The following is a 23407-nucleotide window of genomic DNA, read 5'->3' on the forward strand; positions in this document are numbered from 1 at the left end:
AGTAAAATTGGTATGGATTATCTTCCAAGCATACGAGAAATGTCTTCCCTGATAGTAAAAAATGCAGTGTAGGTTGACTATATTCATGATTTACAATGAGACATATATGAAACTTACTTGCACTTATCAGTACAACTTCTAAATATAACCTAAGCAAGCAATTACTTTAAAATATTTTCATACAGCTCATCATAAAACTGCCACAAACAACAGAATCTTTTAACACTAAAGAAAATATTATTTTATTTTGCCTAAAAGGGATTCATATTCTGTAATGTAATCTCTTTGAATAGGTCACTTCTGGCTTTTTCCAAGTACTGCATCAACTACATCTTCAAATTATCTTACTAGCAAAGTAACATTTAATGAAATGACAAGAATTTAAAAAGTGGGCTAACATGGAGTAGGACTTTCATTAATCAGGAGTGACCATTTACATCTCTGAAGAGTCACTCACTATGGGAGGACCCATGTGTTGATAGGTGTCATAAGAATATTCATTCAAAACACAGGTAAATAAAATCTTCCCTTTTTATTTTCAGAGCTTGCCACCTCCTGTTCAGGAAGAATACTGAATGGACTGGTTCACACAACACACTAAACCATACTTTAGTGAGATGTGTGAGCAAGAAGGAGCCGCTGTGACCTTTGGACTCACTTGCTCACCCCTTGCCTTCCTGTATGCATGGGAGAAATCCAAGCAGCTTTTTTCCAGTTTGTCTGAATATCAGCTTGTCCTGCCACCCAGACCAAGGACTGTGGTATAAAACAAACTCTGATCAGTTCCAAAACAAACCAACACAGAAATTCTGTTTAGCTGAACAAGCCAAGTGAAGGTAAAAACTGCCAGAGTTCTTATCCTGGCCATATGGGAGGAAGGGAACATGCAATCCAGAGATTAGCAGCAACTCCTTCCTGCTCATGCACATCTCACTAAACCATGGCTTAGTCCGAGATGGAAATTTAGCTATCATACTGCTGTAGAAGACAATTATACGGAAATGTAAGAAATCTGTCCCTGAAACAAGAGATCCATAATAAAGTATAATATTGTCACTTAAAAACTGTAAATTCTTGCTAAATCCAGAAGCCACAGCACTGAATAACTGAGAAAGGTATTTCCTTTGAAAAAGTAGTTTGGCAGAAGTTTTCAGAAGAGATAGGGAAGAGAAAAAACAACCACCAAGGATTTAAACACAAACTAAATACTAAGAGGTCCCCTTCACCTTTTTTTTTCTTTTTAAAAAGCAGGGTTATTTTTAAATTCACTTAGATAAGCATATTTGGGCCAGTGGAATAATCCAGTTTTTAACTGAGATCTTGAGATACTTAAACCCTCCATTATAGATTGTAAACCTGAAAGTTGCAGTTGTAATTTCTGTATACAGCAGTACCTAATTGTAGTAGGTACTTGGCAATTAATAAATATCACTGTCAGCTATCATTCACTATCAAACACTTCTGCCAGGCTAACAAGAGAAGAAACCCCTGACAAGGCGATATACGCTACAAACCTACTTCTGTAAGATTTGATTTCTAGCTACTGATAACTTGGAGTAAACAAGGGGTTAGATGCTAGGATACAGGTAGGCTAATATACATTCTTTAGATACATACCTCTAAGTCATTGAAAAATAAATGTGTATCTGCAAGATTAAAAATCATTTCTTCCATTCGAAGTCCAAGAGTCACTGCCACAGGTGGATCCTTGGGGAGGAAAATGGAAAGAATATGGATTTTCTTAACATGTTATGAGTAGATTAAACTGAACTCTTAAAGGTGGTAATTCTGTGCATTATGTACGTACATGCCCTGTAGACTGAAATAGATTTATTTGCATGTAATTATGGCCAGAAATGGTATAATTTACTTTTAGATGCAAATATAAATAGATATCTACACAACAGAAAAAGTCTGCTGATAATGTATGTTAAGCACCTCGGAAGCTAATGTCACATAAATGAGACATGAATTATAAATGCAAACAATCTAGTTTACTTAAAATACAATAATTGTATTAGAACTATAAATCTTTTATTCTATGTGAAAATGATGCAGAGAAAAGAAATTAAAGAACCATTAATTTGAGATCTCAATGTTGAAGTAGTGACAGCACTGTCTGGTTTGAAAACATATCTAATTTCTTTTGTAAGACTAAAAACAATTATCAAACAAATTAAATTACTAACAGAGTATTTCTATCTAGGGGAAGGATGGGATTGCTTCCAACCTCCCTTGCAGTATTAAAACACACCACAACTGGAAAAATGCATTATCATAGCAACAGCTTTGCACTGTTGAGAGCCCACTGCTAGTATAAGGCTGGGGGAGAAGAGCTAGGGGCATGGAAGGGGCATGATAGAATCCTACTCTCACTCAGAGGTCAGGACCCCTATGATGACATGCTATATGTGCAAAAGAGGAGTCAATACAAAGTCACATGTTCTGTTTCAACAAATGGCAACCCAGCACTGCAGGGGTTCTGACCCAAGGTAAGAGTTCAGGTTTTGAGGTTCGCCACTGTGAAAGTAAGGGTTAATTAATTCCCTCTCCAGCTGCTAGGGTAGAGATGATGCCTCACAAATAGGATTCTTGTCTACAATTCAAAGAAAAGGGATGAGTATATGCAGATAATTCAAGCACTTATGATCCTGAAGAGTATCTCAAACTCCCTACTATTTGAGGATTTACTGGCCTCTTACCACATGGGAGTTAGCAGGTCCAGTATTTTCCTCTCACATGTGGGAAAACAGCTGGCAGAGGAAATGAAATTTTATTAAAGATGGAGAAGAAATGAGTTCTAAACACTGATTTTGAGATGTTCCTGATGACTCAAATTTTGCCTTTATTGGAACTCCTGTTACAGAAAGTGCCTGCTTATGTTCAATCCACTTGTGCATTGATGGACTGGTTCTTTTTTTTTTAAAAAAAGTCCAAATTATACACACAAAATGTATAAGTATGGTGCATATGAGAGTCCCATGCTTTACTATATTTCTGCATCACACACACACCCCTCTAATTTTTTGTGTGAAATTATATGCATTGTTTTATGCTTCTATATATAATGGTTATTTATTTTCAAAATAAAAAAATTCCTTCCAGTAGCACCTTAAAGACCAACTAAGTTAGTTCTTGGTATGAGCTTTCTTCTTCAGATACCAATTTATTTATTTATTTATTTTATTAATGTATTACATTAGTATCCCAACTTTCCTCCATGGAGCACAAGGTGGTAACAATAGGCAACAACGTGCTGAGGGGCAGTGGCTGGCCCAAAGTCATCCAGTGAGCTTCATTACCTGTATACAATAATGTTTATAATGACTGCTATAACAATGCCTGTATATACAAAACAATGTATTGCTTGTATATTTAGTGGGATTGGGGATGGAGAAACGTGGTTATTGTTGATGCCAAAGAGTAAGGTAGGAATTGGGGGGGGGGGAATCCTAAGAATAACAGTCAATGCTTTATTTTGGGGATCAGATAGAATTTTTCTTGTGGTCATTTAAACATTTATTAAATCAGTTTATTTTGTGCTGAATAATACACGGGGCTGGTGTAGGAGCAGATCACTTCAGTGGAACATTGCAGAAGCTTTTATTTCAACGTGGGTGCCAATCACGCATGAAGCAAATTTCACATGGTTGCAGCTATATGATAAATATGATGCATGAAATGACCCTCAGTTTAAAATAAAGTATGAAATCAAGTTAGGAAGAAGCCGAGAAACAAGTGTTTTAATTATGTTCAGTAGTGAAATATAAGAGAGGTTGATGCTGCAATTCTGAATGCATTTAGTAAGGAGTTGAGCTCAGGGGGACTTACTTCTGAGAAAATATGGTTAGAATTGCACTGGAAATCTGAAGCATGGTTCTGCATTATTACCCTCCCCATCACTGTAAGCCGTTTAACCCCCCCCAATGTATTGTTGATTTAAAAAACCAAACAAAACACTTCTTAGTTCATTGGTTCTTGAGAACATGGCACTTAGCCAGAGATTGCCAGCATTGCAAGAGAAGCTAGATCAACTATAACACTTCCCTATATCAAAATACAAATGCCTTCGGTTATGTTAGCAGTGGGCATAAATTGGAGCCAGACAGTCTGTCTGTGGACTTCTGTGCTAGATTGGGCCATCTACTAGTGAATGCCTCTTAGGAGACAAAGTAAAAATATCTCAGGAGAACCAACACTTATAGTTTTGAGGAGCCAGGCTGAGGAAAGAAGCCTGAATCCTTTCAAAAGACTGCCCCTCTCTTAATGCCAAAATTAAAGTGGTTTAATATTATGTGGTGGCATCAGGAGAAAAGCTTTAAATATTCCCCCCAATACAACTAAATAAGGACATGTACTAATAAAGCTCCTTTATATGGTACCCTTTTTTCAAATTACACTGGGGAACAATTTGAAAAGTAATAAAATTAATAAAATTGTCTTCCCTAAAATCTCTGCATTAGGCTTAAGAGAATATTTCTTTACACTGATGCTATGCAGACTCTCTCTAAATAGTAGGACTTCATTTTAAGAGATAGGTGGACTGCAGAGTGTTTCCTCCAGACACTACCCATATGCAGAATACCTAGAATATGTATTTTATCCCTGTGCTGAAACTGTCCTCAAACATTTAATAATATTGAAAGAATTTATCCCACGCCAATGAGCCACAAAAAACCCAGGTAGCCTTGGCAATAATGGAATCTTGAGTTTCTGGATGCACAGGCCTGGGGGTGGGGTGGGGAGCGGAAGCAAAATGGACCTTCCGGAAGTCATAGACAGGAGAAATGCCCAATGAAGATACAAGGAGCACCAATACAAGAATATGAAAATGCCACCAAATTCTGTGAGGTTGTTGCAAGGTTCAAAAATCATGATTCACAAGTGGATTAACAGTTGCAATACACAAAAATTGTATCACAACAAAAGCAACTTGTAGGATTAGTGTTTTGAATTTGAATTTATGAGTCACATACCTTTCCATATTTTTGTGCATAAGATCCTGTAAGAAGTGAATGGAAGACAATGATAGTTTCATCCAAATCCCAAACAAATACGCGCTGAAACAGAGGCATTGACAAACATCAATGGACATAAAACAGTAGGAAAACCAAAGACAAGTTATAATCCCTCAGCAGACAGCACAGAACAGAAATAATTGGAAGAAACCAGCCATATACAGTGGTACCATGGGTTACATATGCTTCAGGTTACAGACTCCACTAACCCAGAAATATTACCTCCGGTTAAGAACTTTGCTTCAGGATGAGAACAGAAATCGTGCTCTGGCAGCGTGGCGGCAGCAGGAGGCCCATTAGTTAAAGTGGTGCTTCAGGTTAAGAACAGTTTCAGGTTAAGAATGGACCTCCGGGACGAATTAAGTACTTAACCCAAGGTACCACTGTATACTGGTTGGAACTGTCTGGTTGTAGCAATTTGCACGGATGGGACAAACAGCACCTTCTTAACAGTAAAAAGGAAGTCCTAGAAGATACAGGCTGAAATGTAACTATTTTATTTTGAAATAAAATAAACACAAGTAAAATAAATATTCTAAATTAGATAACTCATTAGGGTATCAGGAAATTTATTGATGCATCTAGGTAGAGCAGGAAAGTTTAGTGCAGCCAGTACAGAGAATGCAGAGCTTAATACAACCATGTCTTAATGTAGTTGTTGCTGCTCCTGCATTTCTCAAGCACATACCTCCAAATCACTGTCAGGAGGGGGTGATGGGTTATTTTTCCGCCCTCTGCCCCTTGATTTTGACCCAGAACTCCTACACGTCCTTTCATCCAGATCTTTGATTGGTGTTGAAGGGCTCTGTACAGTGTCAAACTCTCCTGCAAACAAGATATTAATGAAAAGGCAATGTTATTTTTAACATAACATAAAAGACTCCTATATGCTTTTTATATTTACCACTGCTCCCCTCCCCAAATTTTTAAAGTGCCCCCAAAGTTCTGAAAATGGGAATTTTGTTTTACCTGTAAATTACTTGTTCTTCCTAGTGAAGACAGGCCCTTCTCAGTGGTAGCTCCTAACTTATGGAACTCCTCCCTAGGGACATGTGATTGGCACCAATGAGTACCAGTCTTCAAAAAAAAAAGCCTTTAAATTCCACTTCTTCCAATTGGATTTTAGTTATGTTATTTTGGTAGTTGCTGTTTTAAGATTAGTTCTAATCCACTTATTAAAAAAAATTCTTTGATTATTTTATGTTAGGGGGTAGGGTGATGACTGCCTTACTTTCACTAGAAAGAACAGTAAAGGTATAAGCAAGTTAAAAATGAGTCTACTAATGGTGGTAGGGCAGTATATTCATTCAGATGTACAAGAACAGTTCCATTCTATGGTAGTACACATTCTTTCTATGCTCTTCAAAAATCACTCTCACAGAACATTTTGCGCTACCTGCCTTCTGAAGTTGGCCTCTGTAGACACCAATAACTTATATTTATAGCTACAAAACCTATGATGTCTGCAGTAGCTTTCTATAATTGGTAAACTTTATGGAAAAGCAGTCATCCATAGCATAAATATTATCAATATGTTATTTAAAGTACTGAAAGGATGGAACTTTCCACATAAGAAAAAAGCTACGAACAGAACAAATACCACAGTCCCAGTTTGTCTACAGGGCAATCACAACTTCTTGCACTATACTATTTAACTAGGCACTATGTCAAACTTCCCCAGGTCGAAACAGCAATAATAATACACACTTGACTTTCCAAATGAAACAAAGCATACCAGAAGGAGGTTATGAGGTAGTCTGTGAACTTTTTCAATGACCCAGAGATATAGTTTTGTGGTTAAAAGCATAATATAAGGCTCTGAAAATCTGTGTGGCTATGATTATGTGGCAGAATCCTGAGAATCTCAACTTTCTTGCTTAGCTCAGGCAACTGTGGATGAAAAAACTTCAAAACAGAAAACAGATATGTATATGGATTCCGTAGACCAGAAGTAGGATTTGATTGTACCTCTTTATAGGGCTCAGTTCCTATCTTTCTCCACATATTTTCTATTTTTTCCCTAGCCTAACACCTTCTCCAAAGTTTCAAATTCTGCAAAAAACAAACATCTAATGCAAACAAATGCGCAACTATACAATTTCAACGCACAAATCAAAGTGAGCATGAAATATGTCCAAAAGGAATAATTATCAAATGCAGAATTTAGATTTTCTGAATGCAGAATTGCAGATTATACTGCTCCATAAATAGGGCAATGACTGCAATAATAATAATAATAATAATAATAATAATAATAATAATAAATCATTTCCAAAAAGAAATAATAATTTAAGCCACTTGAATGGTATATAGGGATATAACTTATACAACTTTTCAACTTGTGTCACCATTATAAAGGTTTTAAGAAGTAAACATAAACATTTCTAAATAAGATTGCAGCCCACTAATAGAAATTTTAATTAATTAACCATATGAGTTTTAGTCAATTTGTAGATTCATCTATAAATTAAATTTGCAAATTGGTAAAATCAGTATTTATTGAGCATGAAACATGTTTTCTCCGTTTTTAGATGACGCATATATGCTGTAACTTAGAAGAGATGTTCTTCCTGTGTATGAGAAACAGGAAAATCCCTCTTTTAAGATGTTTTAACATCTTTATGCGCCCCCTCGCCCATCTTGTCCGGAGTTTTGGGCTGGGTTGCCATCAGTATGCCGATGACACCCAACTCTATCTGTTGATGGATGGCCATCCTGACTCGGCCCCAGACACACTGACCAGATGTCTGGAAGCTGTGGCTGGATGGTTACGTGGGAGCCGGTTGAAGTTAAATCCTCGAAGACAGAGGTCCTCTGGCTGGGCGGGGCGATATGGGATTGAGGGGGCAACTCCCATTTCTTGCGGGGGTGCAATTAGTGCCAGCATCGTCCGTTAAGAGTTTGGGTGTAATCTTCGATATCTCCCTCTCTATGGAGGCGCAGATTACAGCTATAACAAAGGCGACATTTTTTCATCTCCGCCAAGCTAAGCAGTTGGCTCCTTATCTCTCTCGCCCTGACCTAGCCACTGTGATCCACGCGACGGTCACCTCCAGACTGGATTATTGTAACTCGCTCTACGTGGGGCTGTCCTTGAGACTGACCCAGAAACTCCAGCGGGTGCAGAATTCATCCGGTACTATACCAGCTGCACTGGCTCCCGGTGGAGTACAGGATCAGGTTTAAGGTGCTGGTTTTAACCTTTAAAGCCCTATACGGTCTAGGACCCTCGTACCTATGGGACCGCCACTCCTGGTATGTCCCACAGAGAAATTTACGGTCTGCAAATAAAAACATCCTGAAGATCCCAGGCCACAGAGAGGTTAGGCTGGCCTCAACTAGAGCCAGGGCTTTCTTGGCTGCGGCTCCAATCTGGTGGAACGCTCTGTCACAAGAGACTAGGGCCCTGCAGGACCTGACATCTTTCCGCAGGGCCTGCAAGACAGAGCTGTTCCACCAGGCCTTTGATCAGGGCGCAGCCTGACCCCCTCCTCTGGCAATCTGCATAGAATGTTGCTTAATGGTTGCCATTAATTTGATTTTAATTAATTTTATAATGAATGTTTTTAGAACGTTGGATTATTTTGATTGTTGTTAGCCGCCCTGAGCCCAGCTTCAGCTGGGGAGGGCGGGATATAAATAAAAATTTATTATTATTATTACTACTTCCTAAACATTGTTGTTATAATAACAATTAGTTTGACATCTTTTAAAAAACAAATCTGCTTTCTGATTATCAGTTGCAACAGTATGTTGATTAAAGGTTTTTAATTAATCTGACTGATTTAGTAACCAGGACTGTAAAATGCATCTAGCTTCTTTTGACTAGTAAATATGTACAAGTAGCATTATCCACCTTGTATGTAGTCAGACTGTCCCAGAGAACAAAATACTTCCATGCATGAATTCAGCATTATATGTAGTTCTCTGGTTGCTTCATTCATTAGCCCAAACCTATTTAAAGATGTAGTTTGTTTAGATATAAATCTCATTTATTTATTTATTTATTTATTTATTTATTTAGACACTTTCATGCCACTCTTCAGTTAAAAAAAAAATCAGAGCAGATGGAATCCAAAGGACCCCAAGGGCTCCTGGTCCTCTGCAACAAAAAACCAGGGAGAAATGTAAGCATGGCAAAGTACAGAGTTGAGCCTGAGTCTGTGTGGTCTACCATATTGACATATGCGAGTTTATCTATTCATCTATTTGTACAATAACTTACATTGGCCATGATAACATAATAATAAGGCAGAAGTATATATATTCTATGCTTTTCAAAACAGGGGCTTCTCAAATAGCACTTGCACCTGAAATATAAGCTTGCCCACTCACTTCCTATTCTCTGTAGTGTTGAAGTGATCATGCAACACTTGCCACAGTGTCACACCCACTCTGAAAATACACCACATGCCTCTATCCTTCTGTACCACTTTAAAAATACACTCATCTAAATGGAATGCAATGTTTTGAATGTGCAAACCATGAACCTTTAGTACAGTTCTCTATCGTGCAATGCAGAACACTGCGAAAACTTTCACACTAGCTTGTTCATTCTTAGTTTCAAAGAATCTGATATAAGAATACAAGTTTTGTCATTAAAATATGTGCTAGAATGTATTTTGTTACAACTAATTCTATCACATACACAGTGAACATAGTACCTTCTTCTAATATGTCTACTATGGGGAGTTTCTATATGTAAGAAATGAAATAAAATAGAATGGTAATCATTAGTAGCCAAAATCGCAGCTGCTGCGTGTAGTGTTTGTTTATTTCACCTATAAAGAACTATTATGCTCAGAAGAGTGTGCACTATATTTGTGTGCACATGCATGGTCAGTAATTCAAACACTATCACTATATGCTCATGTAGGGGGGAAAAGGACCATTGGTACTTACAGTGAAAGGGATTTCTTAGGCCTATTGGAGCTGATGTCAAGGATGGGTCTGTGTTTGTTTTTCAGTTTTTCTAACACGACTGAGCAAAGCAAGAACAAGGACTCAGAGAGTCACAGACTGACTCCTTTTTGGTGCAGGCAAAATAGAAAAATAGACACAAACCCATCCTTTAACATCAGCTACAACAGGTCTAAGAGAATACCGTATTTCAAGGTGTATTTCAAACAATGAACCTGATGTCTGCTAAATGCTTAGAAACAAGACCTTCTTGGATGCTGGGAAATAAGAAAGGTTCTGGTAGAAAAGTCAAGTCTCTAGACAGGACAAGTGTGGGCCTGGCTACAATAAAATGTTGTGCCAGTTAATTCATACTTTATGCACCCTCCACAACTCCACATTTCTATGTTACCTCTCATTTTATCTTCTCTAGTCTATAAACTGTCCTGCCATTTCTCTCATTCTACCTCTGTTCTTGCCTGGTCTCCACTGACAATTTGCATTCTACTCTCTGAAATAGCCTCTTGGTTTGTCTCAATTGCTTCTTGCCAACTCTTCTTCTTCCTTTGCATCATCTGATCTAGCTTCATTTATCTTGTGTCTCTTTGTTCACATCTTTCCCCAACCTACACTGGTTCCTCATCCAACTTTCTTCTGCCATTATACTTAGCCTGGAGTTTGTGAAATGGCTTTAAGAAGCCTGACACCAACTTTTTTATGGCAAAAGAATTGCAGAGGCAATCATCCATGTACAGTAGTGTTTTAGCCTTTTGCGAGGGGGGGGTGTGTTCCTCCCTCAGGCTCCTTTTCACCAGATTTTTTGGTACTGCTGCAAACCTCAGGACTTTGTCAAGCCTGCTGGTATCTCCCTCTTGTGCCTGGCTGGTGCTAATTTTGCTACATAAGCACTTATGCCTGAACATCCCAGGGCATCCTGTTCCATATGGAAGCCCCGTAAGGAAGGCAGCACTGAGGAATCTCCGTGCATAAATAAGATTGCAGTGTTGGAACAAAGCGTTTCCTTTTCTTAGGCACTGGAGAAAGTTTTCAAACAAGCAGAACTTGTACAAAAGAGACTGATTCCATTCAATCTGCCACCAAAACTGGAAGCAGAATATTGTCATTGAACTTCAAGAAATTTGTGAAGAGTTTTTAAATGATTTCTGAGTCAAAGCTGATAGGAGCTTGGGAATATCTGATTTGGGGTGGTTACTGCTTTAGGGAAGATAGTGTAAATGTTTCAGATCATTGAAGAAGAGATCATACATAACTTAGCAATGAGCCTATAGAAAAAAAGGACAGATATTTAAAGAAAACAAAGTTTCTTATGAGAAATTATACATGAAATGGTTGCTATATATAGGTTTTACATAGCAATACAGAAGTTTCCAAACTAAGGTAGAGTGCTGTTCAAAGGCAATGCTGAAAAAGTGGGCATGTCAGTCCAAGGATATAAAATCTACACAAAGAAGTAGGAAAGGTGTATTGAGTATGTGTTGTTCTATACATAAAGGACAAGAGTCCAACATACTAGGAAAGTTCCAAGGGATATACTTATTTACAGAAACAATGTGGGTTGAAATGCCAAACCCAAAGTGCAATTTAGTACTGGGAACATATCATCATCTTTCACCAAAACTCTGAGGGTGATTTTGAGATGAAGAAAGAAATCAAGGAGGTAGCCAAGCGAGAAAATGTTGAAATAATGAGCAACTGGAAATATAACAGGAATGGAATGTAGCAGGAAAGACACAAGTCCAAGAAGGAGCAAGCATATTTGACAAAAGCCTACAAAAGGCAAGAAGCATTTTAAAACTGCAAGTGTTGTCCAGATCAGGAGAACTAAACTCTAGCAAAAAAAAACACCCCAATAATTAATTTTAAGTCTACTTAGGAGCTTTCAGTAAAAGGCTATGTATGCTTATTTGAGAAAAAGTTCCACTGCATTCAGTGGGTCTCACTGACAGTTAAGTATGCATGGAATTGCAGCCTAAGTATATACATGCTGTTGGATCATCCCCTATCTATATACCGTATTTGTTGACATCCTCAAAGAAACAAGGCTTTCCAGTTCAGAAGCCATGGTGATTCTTAGTCATCAATGCTTGTTCTTCTATATATTTTACAACTAATATTAAAAGTGCTTTCAACTAATTTAGAGATTATGGGTTAATTCAGAGCTTTGCAGACTTTTCATGTTGGTGACACACGTTTTAGACATGCATCATTTCGTGACACAGTAATTCAGTTTTACTAGCAAACCGGAAGTTAAACTAACCCCTTTCCAGCCCCAGGAGGAGTGTGAGGAGCATTTGCGCAACACACCTACACACTGCGACACACAGTTTGGAAAGCTCTGGTTAATGGTTCTTTGATTTCCTTTCCGGATCCATTATGAAAAACTGGGGTAACACTGACATCTTCTACTGCTTCAGTGAGGCAACTAGACAGGATTAAAATGTTATGTAATCCAAAACCTGACACTTTATAGCTTTATACTGATAACAATAAAATTGATCAGCCTTATGATTAAGAAGGCTGTTTCCCCACTGTAATGTTGCTGTCTTTCTTAGCTAGCATGGGAACACTGAGGGTGATTTTTAAAGAAAACATTAAAAATATAGGGCTAGATCTAACTAAGCAGTTCTGCTAGCACCAGGACTTCCATCTGCACAATGGAGCTTCCCCTCCCTCACCTTGCGTGTCCACCTCACATTTCTGGTTATTCCTTCCCTTGCTGGGGAGGATGAGAAGATTAGCAACTGGCCTCTGTGTGACCTACTCTGGAAGCTCGGTGCTGAAATTACTGTCTACCTAGGTGGGGCATGTTTTAGTAAGGAAATGTTTCTTTTGTAACTGTCCTAATGACCCAGTTCCTCTGAACCCCAATAAAGCTACCCTTAAGGCATAGTTTGTGTATATGTTTTTCTATAACTTTTCACCCCACATGTTTTTAGACTGTTATCCAGTTTAAGGTTTCAGGGAATTAACTGCTGATAGGAAACAGCACAAAGAACCCACAGCTAGGATCATGTGACACAGTGCTAGTTAAGCCCAATACCAAAATATCAAGTCTCTCCCCCCCCCCACCATTCTGAGATTATAAATAAATAAATGAAGAGAGATGGTGACAGTCCTTTAAAATAATTTTCATGTAGGTTGGAAGTGACTACTGGGAAAAAGTCTAAGGACCTTTCTTAGACTACTTCCTGCACCATCACCATTTTCCCACTAAAGAGGATATTGCAGCTGTTCATACACTGCAGCAACTGTAACAATGCAATGAGTTTCGGCAAGTGTGAGGACTCAAGGTCCAAGAGACAATCTGTTTGTGAGGTTAGTCACACATTTGTAAAGTATGCTTAACTTGGCCACTTTTATTTTGGAGAAATAGCAACCATGGAGCCCCGATCTAGAACATCCTTGCTTGGGGATTTGGTTCTCCACTGTTTTCCTCTCTCCTGGGTACCTTTTGACTCTGAAAGTGCTCTTTCCTGAAGTCAGCAACTTCAGGACAAACAGCAGTCAGGTGAAGATTATTTTCAGCCAAAAAAATGGCTTCAATGAAGACCAGGAACACATTCTGGATTAGACTCCCATTGCTAGTCTCCAGAATAAATGCTGCATAGTTACATCACGTGTAATTTGGCTCTCAAATGCTATTTCTCTAAGATCTTGTGATTATTTCCTTTTCTTTCCAGTAAGGATTTTTATATCATTACTTTCGAATTTCTATACTTCCTTTTTAAACTCTTAATGGTTTACTAATAACGGATTCTAAGTAAAATTTACCTATGTCATATTTGAAATTCTGAACACCACTTCAAAATGGATGAAACAAAAAACCATTCACCTGGATGAAGATCTGTACCTGGTTGACTAGTGAGCCCAGGGAGAGATTCCTGGAGCTGGTACGTTGATGATGAAGAAGAGGTACCATCTGTGGTGTTGTTTGAGGTCATATATGTTCCATATGTTGATGTTGAATAATACTGTGGATATTGGTTTTGGCCAAAAGCTGTATATGATGGATAATCCTAGAATGATAGAAACAATGTTTTAAATTCTAGCAAGATTTTCTAAGCATTCCCATCTAAAATACAGCAATGTGAAATAAATTCTTGTCCAGACCATTCAAAATACTTAAAATTGCTAAGTCAAATAAAATATACTTTGAAGTTTATAGAAATAGTAATAATCATACCTGTTGTGAACTACTGAAGTTTGTAGAATTTGAGACTGAATTGTTTGCATAAATAGTGGAGGATGGTGTAAAACTAGAACCTAGAGTTAAAAGAATAATTCTGTATAAGAAATAAGTAATACATTATGCACAATGCAGACAAATCAAAAGTAAAAAATCTGAAGGTTTCATATATAAATATAAAGAATATGTAAGTGAAATATGCAAATATTAGCTATTCTGATATTTCATTGAAGAGATCATTATTTATAACTATATACCATAACCAATGCCATCTTCTGCTTTAAAAATCTAGTTGCCAAAGCTTTAATTCTATGCTATGATTTCCATATAGAACAATCCAGCTTCACAGAAGCACTAATGAAGAAATCTATGCACTCAAATTTCACTCTGTAGATCGGTGAGTCCTTGTTCTCTTTCAGCAGCTTCTTTTCTTCTTTTTCCTGCCATTTTCCCTCCTGGAATCCAGTTTCAATGACACACTAATGAAATATGGTGGATGGCTTAGAAAAGAAGGTTGGGGGGGGGAGCAGGGATAAGGACACTGATCTTGAATATAGAATTTGATTCAGACTTGTTCTTACTTAGACAGCAACGGAACTTGAGCTAGTTATCACTGAAGTCTGGGTGATGTCAGTGGATCCACTCCAAGCATAATTAAGAATGGATCAAACTTATGGTTATAGGACTAAAAGGTCTATGATGTGATAAAAATCTAAGAAAACATACAATTAATACACACTTACCCAGTAACTGTCAACTTTGGTTGCAGCAGGTTCCCAGTCCCCTTACTTGACTTTTATTTTTATTGCAATTGTAAGAGACTGCAGCTGGCAACCCATGCACTTTACTAATGTGCTAAAACAGAAGAGAAGGTACAGAAAGTCCTTCTGTATCCCTTCATTTTGTAAGGTATTTTAGGGGCTGAATTTTTTAGAATTCCTGCACCCCAGGTATCACCGTTTTCCTTTAACAACATAACTAGGAACAAACAAGATGGGAAGAAGGGCCACAAGATTGTTCCAAATGTAGATTCCAACACAATCTAAATGCTTAGAACATGTATATGTTCAATGATTTAATGTCCTCTCAGAGATCTCCCAATTTCAGAACTGAATGCCAAATACAGTAGACGACAGGATATGCTGGCATCCAGAGATATGCCCAAAGGATCATTTCACGTGTGGCTGGCTTAGTTAGGATTAATAAAAAAATTCCTTCCAGTAGCACCTTAAAGACCAACTAAGTTAGTATACCAAGAACTAACTCAGTTGGTCTTTAAGGTGCTACTGGAAGGAATTTTTTTATTTTGACTATGGCAGACTAACATGGCTACCTATCTGTAATTAGTTAGGATTGTTGTCTATATCATTCTCAAGAAGGTATTTTCAGTTTTAAAGTAACCCACCAGTGTATTAAATGTTGTCATCAGATAATTTACGAGTAAATTTGTTAACACGGTACATGAGGCTGTTATTCACAAATATTAAAAGTGAGTTATGATAAAGAATTAGAAAATAATCAACAAAATTATCTTGGCAGGATTTCAGATTCTCATTCATTTAAACAACAGACAGCTATCGTAACTGTAATGAAAGAGTTTATCAGGTGACATGAAGTTTCACACAAGATACTTATCACATAAATAATACATAGATTCTGAATTGGTTCAAAGATAACACTAAAGAGCAAGGAAGGACAATAGGTGACTGACCTGGCATTTGGTATGAATATGGTGTCTGGCCTGGCTGTGGTGTGGAGAACCCTGGGCTGTAACTAAGGCACCCGGACTGCAAGGGTGATTGCGTTTGTGAAAGTCCACTTTCTGTCTTGATGCCTGGCAACATTACACCCAAATCTGCATAAGAAATTAATTTTCATCTGATTCTTATAGATGGGGGGAAAGAACAGCAGTTCCATGATGTCAAAAATACTTGGAATAAGAATAAAGTACAACTTGAGGTCAAATACCGTAAGTGGGTAAACTGTAAGGTTGCCCAGTCTGTGAATAGGCTGTATACACTGCTGGCTGCTGCATTCCTGAATACTGGGTCTGACTGGCATAGGCAGACATTGTCTGTGCTGCTGGAGTAGAAAGAATATGTGGATAGGGCCTAGAGAACAGGGGGGGAAATATCATCACAAGTGACAATATATACATATCAAGTTTATGCAAACAAATAGACAATCCCACATATTCTCATTCCTCCTCCTCACAATTATTCATGAAGGCAAACTGGAAGAAAGTCAGAACCAGCAGAATCAATATGAACCTTGAAAAGCACACAGAGCTGAGAGAGAAAGTAGGAAAGACTGTCATTCTTTAAACTTTCCTCTTCAAGTCTATGTACATTTCAGGGAAGCCCAAGCCATGAATAAAAGTGAAAATCTAAACCATGTGATTCTATGTTTATTAGAATGTGGGATTTCTATGTGACCACAAATATTGAATTTCCTTTTTTCTTAAAAGTCTCTTTTTAAAAAACACACCACTGGATCTAGTCTGAGCATTTATTTTATGCACAGTGAACGAGGGGACAGAGAAGATAGCAGAAATGATGCTCATAAACCCAAAGTCCACTCCCAATCTCAACATATATCTAGATAAGAGGTACGGTATAAGCAATAGCTGAACAACCATTCAGTGGCAGCAAGATCAGTAAACTGGTATACTTATCAGTCTACCACATATGAGCATGTAATAAAAGATTGCCCTCAAGTTCAAGTCATCACAGAGTGGGACTATACAAAGCATCACTGAAAATAATTGAAGCATTTAACTAATAATGCACATTACACAAAACCACCCACTTTTTTTTCTTAAAAGGAATTACAAACATATTTCAAAATGCATACTTTATACTGAATGGTTAATAATTAAAATGAAATTTAATTAACATGAATACCCAGAAAAGCTGATTTAAATGAAACATACCCTTTAAAATCCATGGCTAAATATATTATTAATTTCATTTATTTTTCATTTCAGCTTTCTTTTTAAAACTACTTTCACATTTTTGGCATACATTTTTCCTACATAAAACGCAACATATTACACTTTAAGTAACAGATTATTAAAATAAAGCTAAACTGTAAAGACCTTATATGTAATAACTACCATATCATAGTTAAATTGTTCTTTTCCACACTAAGGCCAACACTGCAAATAAAAAATTAACTATCATTATTAATTTAAGCTACTATGGGTTGCACACGATGGTGTCCTTCACACAGACACAACTTTTTGATCCAGCAGAGGCTTCTGCCAGTGGAACAGAGAGGAAGGCAATTTTCACCCATTCTCCTCCTTAAGTTCCTAGTCTGCTCCCATGAGTCTGCTAACCTTCTCAAGTAGATTTTACGGAATGTTAGAGCTGCAGGAAGGAGGGGAAATCAGAGAAAATTGCCTACCTATTCTATTAATAGAAGCCTCTGCCATATCAAAAAGTCTTCTGTCAGAGCAAGGGACACTACTGATACAGCCCTATAAAGCCACATTGACTGTTACAAAATTATTCTGGGCTAAAATAATTGTGGCTTATAGATTGAAACCTACTTTACAGTTATACACTATGAAGGCAAGAAATAGTTATTTATTGCAGAGATACATTGAAAATATGTTTAAAGCAGGCATGTCCAAAGTCCGTTTCGGGGGCTTAATCGAGTTTGCAGGTCAGCTTGATTCGGCCCCTGTGGCAGTTTATTTCCTGGGGTAAAATCCTAAGAAAAGCTCAACATCTTCAATCTTCAAAAAAGGTTAACAACTTTGGTTGGCCTCACGGCCCTTCACTTCATCAAATCTGGCTCTCTTTGAAAAAAGTTTGGACACCACTGGTTTAGAGGAATCTTATATCTTGATTCCCGTTGCTAAAGAAGTTACAAACAAGTAAATTCCTTTGGTATCCGTTGAACTGATTGACCACTCAGATTACATAAAATGCATTTTATATTAAAAAAAACAGTTACTTTTAATATTCTTTAAATAAATGACCTAAAATAAATGATATGCAGTAATATGTAAGAAGGTGCATGCTCACTAACTTGGAAGAATATAGCTGAGGCGAATACTGATGTGATGATCTTGGACTGTAGCCACTACTTGTTATTACTGCAAAAAACCAAGAGTACAGAATGTTCAATGTATGAGAATATTTGGAGCCAACAAAGTACCATATTTTTCTGCCCACGCCAGAACCAAAATCCAAGCCACCCACGGTAGAGGCTGAGCCCAAACCCGTGAATTCTCTATCCACGTATAAGAGAATCCCCAATTTTTTATAGCAAAAAAGCATTGTCTTATACACAGAAAAATACAGTATTTTATAAACAATGTAAAAACTGTTGAATCAAAGTATGACTGCTCTGATCAAAGTTGCTATGAACCAGACAACATTTAAACAGCTATGAGCTATATTTTTAGCAAGAAACCTAAAACGAATAAAAGCCACTGAGTATGATGTCCAATATTCTGTTCCATCACTCCTGCACAACTGGTGACCCACAAATGAAGCCCACCAGCCTCACCAGGTGGCCTAACAAGGGTATGGTATACTTGCTATGTTTACTGATGGGGATCTCAAAACACAATGTGTTTGTTTCAGATGCAACAAAGTTTCTCAAGTAATACAAGTTTTAAAGTAACATATTACAGTATTCAAAACACAAGTGAGACTTAAAAATAACCACTTGCCTAGTCAATTGTGGTGAGTAGATTTAAGAGGTAACTACATACAGACATTTTTAAAAAGCTGGCTCTTTTTTCTCTTGTAGGCCACAAATGAATAAGTGTGACAGTTGTCAAATGGTGGCACACAGCAATTGTGTTCAGCACAGCTGTGGACCAGCCTGGATCCCTCCTTCCTGCTTGTGCAACTATTGGAGGATGTCACCCTTCTTCCCAGTCACACAGGCTGTTGCGTGCCTGCCTGTTTGAATGAACCAACCATGGCCTGTGCAATGAACCATACAAGCCTCTGGACTTCAGTCAGGTCCGTTTGCTGGGTATTTAGTCAAGCTGCATCTCTTCCAGCCAGCTCAGTTGGAGTTGGATTCCCCACGCTCACACCCGATGCAACAGACTTTGGTGCTGCCCAAAGGTGAACATGCAGGCCAGGCATGACACTTAGCTATGGAAATACTCCCTTACTGTATTCATAGGATGACCCTTAACCTAGGGTCGACACAGCCAATAATCAACCTGCAGTTGGTTGCTTGATTCAGGATACATACCCATTGTCTGCACCAAAGCCTACTTACATCTGTAAGCAATAAAGTTGTGGCCTATTTGAACCCAATACTTTGTCCTGTCTCTCTATTCATCTTCCTATTCTGAGCCCCAACCAGCCACAAGCTTCCTGTGCCTAGGCACACAATTTGCAATACTGGCAAATACTTCATGAAACTAGCATTTTCTAATAAAAATATAAATCCTTATACAAAACTGTAGGAACAATAGAAGTCTATTGTCCATGCTATTGTGACAAACTCTGGAGATGTCTGGGGTTAGGTTTGGCTTCATGTTTTACTACATTACCATGTGAACTTAAACCACACCACACCTACATATAAAGCATGGTTTAGTACACTTGGCACAGCAGAACCAGTGGCATTAATTTATTTCCCTCCATGGACTGAGTTGCAATTGTTTACCATACTGGGCCAGTCATTCTAGTGTAGAGACTCCATGCCCATAGTAGATTCTGTGCTTCCAAGGGATTCAATAAGGAGAGGATGGGAAGCAATGTTATGCATACAATGCTAAATGATGAATGGAACTGCCATCTCCACCACAGTGAATGAGGAAATGTGCTTACATGGGAAGGAAGTCTGTGTGAACAGGGATGCCAGCACAGTTCTAGAGGCATAGCAATAACTTTGGGGCAACTGTTCATGTGAAAGAAGTTTTGATTTGATTAAAAAGAATTGGGGGGGGGGAGGCTAGATAAATAGGGTCATAATACAAAGCTCGCACAAGAGATTTTTATTAATGCAGCGGAATTTTTTAACAGCTGAGCCCCAGGCCATATATCATGATCTACTTCTCAAACTTAGCTGATTTTCAAAAGCTATGCAGGACAAAGCAGAGGACTGTAGTCCAAAGTAAAGTCAGTTTAGAACAAACAAGAAAAGAAAACCATTAGGTCCATTTCTTTGGAACCTGGGCTTATGTTGGTACTATTGCACGATGAATATATCTGATTATCTCCATTTATAGGAGGGCTGCCACCAGGACTTGCTTTATTTCCACACACCCCATAGATGTAGCACACCTATTTAATTTTACAAAGAAAAAATCAAGTGGTCTAGTACAGTAGCCATCAACTAACTACGTGCCTATACAAAGAGCAGCTGTATATTTCTAGGCAAGTTTAAATTATGACAATCATATCCTATTAAAAATATTTCAAGAGTACTGCCCAGCCTGGACTGAATCCAAACATTTTGAAGTTTCTTTCCTCTAACCATCTGTCTTGACTAAGACAGATGTGTTCCAAATATATGTATTCTAAAATTTTGAACCAATGCCTTCACAGCAAATCCATACTAGGCAAATATACAGAGTATCTTTATTAGGCCATCTGCTGTTCATTCACTTTTGAAAAAGATTAAAGCAGTACATGAAGTAGCTCTGGAATTTCTTTCGTCTAATCGATCATAATTGTACTTCAAAGTTTACGCTTCTTCAATATGTCATAATGGTACTAGCAAACAGCCTTCAGAATTGCACAAACATGGAATAGTTCCTCACTATTTTGTGAAATAGACTATGGGCAGGATCCAAAGAACTGGACAACTAGTTCTAGGTGCTTAAGGGAGTTTTGGGCTTGAGATTCTTGAAGAGCATGGACCCACTATTTCACATGACAGCATGGGACCCTGTTGATCAAAGCAAAAATAAATAAATAAATTAAAAGCCCAATGGCACATGAAGGGCTCTGAGAAACCTGAAATTCTTTGGAAACCTGGCTACATCAACAAGCTCATTAGCTGAATTTATAATTTCCATCTCAATATAATAGAAACTGGAAATTGGTCCTTATCATGAATTTCTGTTTGAAGAGAGGTCTGGAGGACATTTCACAAATAGAATGACTCCTCCCACTGGACCAAAAAGGCAGGACCTTTCAAGTCTTTTGCTTCCTCTTCCAGGGGGAGGATCCATTCCACCCTCAAGATCTAACTGGCAGATCTAATAATGGACCCTCTACCTCACAATGTAAGCATAGCCATAGTGACCATGCCCAGTACAAACAACAACAACAACAACAGTCAGACACAACAGACACAGACAGCATTTGGAAATTATGTAATACCACACTTACACCCCTATTCAAGCTAGGACAACAAAAATGTATGAATCCATACTCCGTAAGACTAAGAGAATGTAGAAGGAAAAAACTATGTGTTTACTGAATGTGATGAGGAATTGGTATGGAAACAGTGCTCACTGTAGAGGCCTGGTCTGGAACCTAAGCCATGGTGTTACTTGGATGGTAGATACCATCACCTGCAGTATCTTGGCTAGGGCCATCAGGTCTTCTGAGGAATTTGTTAGTAGATGAACCACTGATTTTGACCATTCTCTCCTGAGACAGGGACAGTGTTTCATTTTTTTGGTGTCCATTTTTGTTATGAGAAGTTGCTGTGAGAGCTGCAGCTAACTCACTGTTTTATTTACTAGAAAACTGAGTGAAAGGAGCTCTTTCTTGATGCTGTTGTACTACATTTTGCCAGAGATGGCAACAAAGGAGACTGATGAGTTATGGACCATTAGTGGCATTTGCTGGGCCTAATGCAGTGCAGCTATTTAGACAGAAGGGAAAGCAGAGGAAGGCAAAGTCAGTGGGGAACATATTGCCTTAGTCTGCTTGAGAGCCAGAAGGGGCAGCAGGCCTATTTGAAATCACATTATTTGCAGCGGGTGGAGGCTCTTAGAACCCCAGGAATTCTCTCTCCCACAGAAGCAGAGTTAAAAATGGTCTTTGGTTTTGAGGCTGGCCTGGATCCCTCCACCTCTCCAGATAGCTCCTTGTCTTGTCTGACATTCAGGTGTCTCAGTTGCTCTCTGTTGTCATGGGCATGTTGCTGCTGCTGCATACGGTCTCCCCTCTTTGCTCACTAGGGTACAGAAGAGATCCTCAAGGAGTCATTGCCTTCCTGCTACCAACACAGGGCCATTCAATATTAGCACTCTGAACTCTGCTACCTAAGTTTTAACCAAAGTTTGGTTATTCCACTAACCATGACTTTTAACTACTTTATCAGGGTAGTAAAAAGATAACTTAATTGTTATTAAGGAACTTTGATTATGCACCCTTATTTTGATAAGAGTAACTGACCAAAACTGAATTTACAATACAATGAGTGTATTATGCCTTTACCTGACCCAGTAAACGTGTCAAGAGATCCATCTCCACTTGTTGTTGCTGTTGATTCACTACTGTTCATAGGTTCTGTTTTGACTGCAAGAAGAGACACTACATAGAAAAATAAGCAAACATGAGTTTTTACTTCAAAAATTTACACACAAGTTACCATGCAAACTATAGCAAAAATCTGCATGAGTGGCTCAAAAAATATATACAAATGTGCAAACTGTTTAATATGATTCTGAGAATAATCTACTACAACACAACTGTAGCTTTAAAAAACCATGCACTTGCTCTCTTTTTCAAAAAGAAAAAGGAAAAGCCAATATTTATCCATATATGCTTTAATATAAATCCAGTCTAAATCCCACCCATGAAGGACCATGGATAAAAAGGAAACACAAATATTTTGAGCAAGTAAAACAATATTATTGCATTCTTATTATTTTTTAAATATTATTTATTGAATTTATATTCCGTCCCAGCTCTTTATTTAGTGTCTTTTCAAATTTCTCTGAATAAATACACTGGTACATCAGCAGATCTATTCTTACCAAGAGGAGAAAGTAGGCCCTCAGGAACCATGGATTTTCTAAACATATCTTCCAAAGATTATTCTAACTAATATAATGAGATAGGATCTTTTCAAACTATCTTTTGTGCAATAAATACATGATCATTATCCATTTGTTGTGCAAAATCCAAATGCTTTCTCTCAACATACATATTTCTGTGGGAGGCAAATCAATTTTTCAACTAAAATATTTTGCCACTGAAAAAATAGACTTCTTTCTACTAGCTGCTCTTGTCAATTATGATTGCTGCTTGCCTATCAAATCATCATGGAAACCTACTGGATGATGCCTGTGACATTTTGATGTAGTTTAAACAATGTGTTTCCATCTGTATTGCTTTAT

General features: G+C 37.9%; 1 protein-coding gene across 18 annotated transcripts in view; it reads right to left on the reverse strand.

The window, feature by feature from the left end:
- EYA4 (EYA transcriptional coactivator and phosphatase 4) overlaps positions 1 to 23407 on the reverse strand; it is a 114274-nt gene that overhangs the window by 16694 nt on the left and 74173 nt on the right. For 13 of the 18 annotated variants that reach the window (XM_082215938.1, XM_082215933.1, XM_082215949.1 and 10 more), the window contains 9 exons: positions 22503 to 22598; positions 18163 to 18229; positions 16093 to 16235; positions 15836 to 15979; positions 14122 to 14201; positions 13771 to 13954; positions 5707 to 5843; positions 4977 to 5060; positions 1618 to 1707 (listed from right to left, as the gene is read on the reverse strand). In XM_082215938.1, the coding sequence (XP_082072064.1) occupies positions 1618 to 1707; positions 4977 to 5060; positions 5707 to 5843; positions 13771 to 13954; positions 14122 to 14201; positions 15836 to 15979; positions 16093 to 16235; positions 18163 to 18229; positions 22503 to 22598 (1025 nt within the window). The remainder of the gene's footprint in view (positions 1 to 1617; positions 1708 to 4976; positions 5061 to 5706; positions 5844 to 13770; positions 13955 to 14121; positions 14202 to 15835; positions 15980 to 16092; positions 16236 to 18162; positions 18230 to 22502; positions 22599 to 23407) is intronic. The other 5 variants (XM_082215939.1, XM_082215940.1, XM_082215935.1 and 2 more) reach the window with 1 other exon arrangement.

This window comes from Podarcis vaucheri (assembly GCF_965113315.1).
Source record: "Podarcis vaucheri genome assembly, chromosome: 3".
In the NCBI taxonomy this organism is placed as follows: Eukaryota; Metazoa; Chordata; class Lepidosauria; order Squamata; family Lacertidae; genus Podarcis; species Podarcis vaucheri.